At 33.6% G+C, this 2,440-nt stretch overlaps 1 protein-coding gene across 1 annotated transcript in view; it reads right to left on the bottom strand.

Annotated features, from left to right (window-relative positions):
- Positions 1-21: 21 nt before the first annotated feature.
- Positions 22-2,440, bottom strand: part of LOC111391562 (synaptotagmin-4-like) — an 8,256-nt gene continuing 5,837 nt past the window's right edge. Inside the window, exons 6-8 of the mRNA XM_023016803.1 lie at positions 2,417-2,440; positions 1,173-1,398; positions 22-301 (exon numbers count right to left, since the gene is read on the bottom strand). Coding sequence (XP_022872571.1) covers positions 119-301; positions 1,173-1,398; positions 2,417-2,440 — 433 coding nt within the window. The 3' untranslated portion in view covers positions 22-118. The remainder of the gene's footprint in view (positions 302-1,172; positions 1,399-2,416) is intronic.

Genomic DNA, 2,440 nt, shown 5'->3' with positions numbered 1-2,440 from the left:
AAAAAAAATAGAACAGTGTGTGAGAATGGGATAAGTTGAGCCGATGGCAACACGAGTTGCTGGTCCTTCTCCAGGTTTGGTGCACTATGTAGTTTCACATTCTGTGGGTAAAATAGTCTTAATCACAAGGTTGTACCTGAATTGTAAGAGTTCCTCTATCCTTCTTATCTTTGATTTTAAGCATATCTAGTGATGGCAGCAGCCTTAATTCAATTTCTTTTGAATTCCCTGCTTCCAGCTCAATCAGTGGTAACTTTGCAATGCCCAATCGCTCATCTTGCCCAACATCTTGATCAAAGACCTTTATCCACAAGCAAACAATCAATTCATCAAACAGAAACGGAAAGAAAAGTTGAATGAATAAGTAATTGCTGCTGCATGAAAAACTAGACGTTTCTGAATACTGAAGTTGCAATCATTTGCCATCAATATTATCTAAATCAAAATGACTCCTCATCATGAATTGAGCAGAACAGGCTAAATCTTCCAATTTTCCAATGATTAACCCTACTTTTAAGAAATTGATTTGACTATAACAGCAAAAGAAAAAAGGAATCATCTTGAATAATACACGAAGTCATCGAAGGAGTTAAAAGAGAAAGCTTGTCGGGCTTCATAATGTCTTGAAAAGGTCCAATGAAAAACAGGAAAATTATAAAAATTTAAGAGTTAAAAATATCTGATTAATTTCATATTTTTTCATCAGATAGTGCAAAACATACATGATTGTTATTACAATCTATATGAATTCTGGAGTAGGAATAATCCACATGAACCAATTCACTCGAAATTTCAACTTCCTCTCTATACCATCACATCTAACCTTTTGTTTATTCATTTCATTTTCCTTCAAGGCCTCAATGGAGTTTATCTCTGCTAACCCACAAATTAATATAGATTAAAGAGTAATTTACCCATGAACTAATATAGATTCAATAGCAATTCATTGATTAGTTCTAAAATAAAATTTAGAATACCATTTTCCTTGGAGCATATATGAATCGAATACTAAAAATTAAAATATTTACATTGGTGCATGCTTAAACAACTAAAAGTGATATCATGATAAACTAGTACCTATGCTAAGTTTAGGAAAGATCAATAAAAGCATAATATGCTAAATTTAAGAACCATGATGAAATCTGGAGAGAGCATTGGTATAGAGATCAAACCTCAATGATAAGAGACTGTGTCTCCTTGTCTTCTGCAATTAACTCAAACGTTTGATTCCAGACGGGGTTCAGGTTGTTTTCAATAACCTTTGTTTTGACCTTGAACAGTGGACGAATGTACACAACAGCATAGGGATCAGATTTTCCAATCAACTCCTTGTTTTTCAAGTTGTTTGCCCTTAATACAGTAATTTTAATCTTTCCCTGTGGCTTAAGCTCCAACTCACTGTAAAAATCCAGAAAAGAACGATTAAGAACATGCAGGTTAAAATTTATGAATCTATATACCAAAATGGTTCCCTGGACGAGTAAAGAGATATGACACAGATGTTACAAAACCCAATGCCCTGATTGGAAACTTAAATAATTAAATCACTCCTTAACAAAAGTAGTTATTTATCTATTTATTTTTTCAATATTTTAGATGAGAACATCATATAGTATGGTAAAAAGCAGGCAAGGATACACGGATCAATTTGAACCTCTATGCATTCTTGAAAAATGTATATATTAGACTTCTGCAAAAACATGAACGTAGCCAGCCTATGGACATGCTAAAGATAGAGAATTAAATATCACCTCTTTTCCAGCTTAAACTTTTACTATGGTGGCCATTGAATAAAACCTTGGACCAGTGAATGGCAGTATTATCTTCCATGCCCATGCTAAAGATAGAGAATTGAATATCACGTCTCTTTTTTTTATTAAACTTTTATAGATTAAACTTCTATAAAGGTAGTCATTTAATAAAAACCCCAGACCAATGAATGACAGTGTAATCTACCATGACTATGCTTATGATATTGTGTCAATCAGATTATTAGTTGACTGAATTTCAAGATTACATCTGCGCAGTTGTAGTACGAAAGCTAATACTGTAACTTCTTCACTAAATATGCCTTCTTGAAGACTAAAATTGACTGCGATGATTAATCCATTCTGGAAGGAACAAATACTCACTACCATCCACTAGAGACTTAGCTTGTCATTGGACTAAAAATTCTACCCAGTCGTCATAGGCTCAACTTTTCTTCTTCCTGTTGTTTGGTAGTTACAAGCTAAAATTTTAAGTTGCAGCGAATCTGTCATATATTGCAGGAATCACACTTTAATGGTCGCTGAATTACCACACTGTGTGTTAAAATAAAAATAGAACTGAGAAAACCCAAGCAAGAGACCACAGGAAAGGAAAATAAAGAAATAACATGACAAAATATGGAAAAACAGCCCGGAAAAGTGAGTACCTTGTATCGACAGGTATGCCACCA

The sequence above is a fragment of the Olea europaea genome, unplaced genomic scaffold (genome assembly GCF_002742605.1).
Source record: "Olea europaea var. sylvestris unplaced genomic scaffold, O_europaea_v1 scaffold806, whole genome shotgun sequence".
NCBI classification, from domain to species: Eukaryota; Viridiplantae; Streptophyta; class Magnoliopsida; order Lamiales; family Oleaceae; genus Olea; species Olea europaea.
The sequence above is the reverse complement of the archived record's forward strand: the minus strand, read 5'-3'. Positions and strand labels throughout refer to the sequence as shown.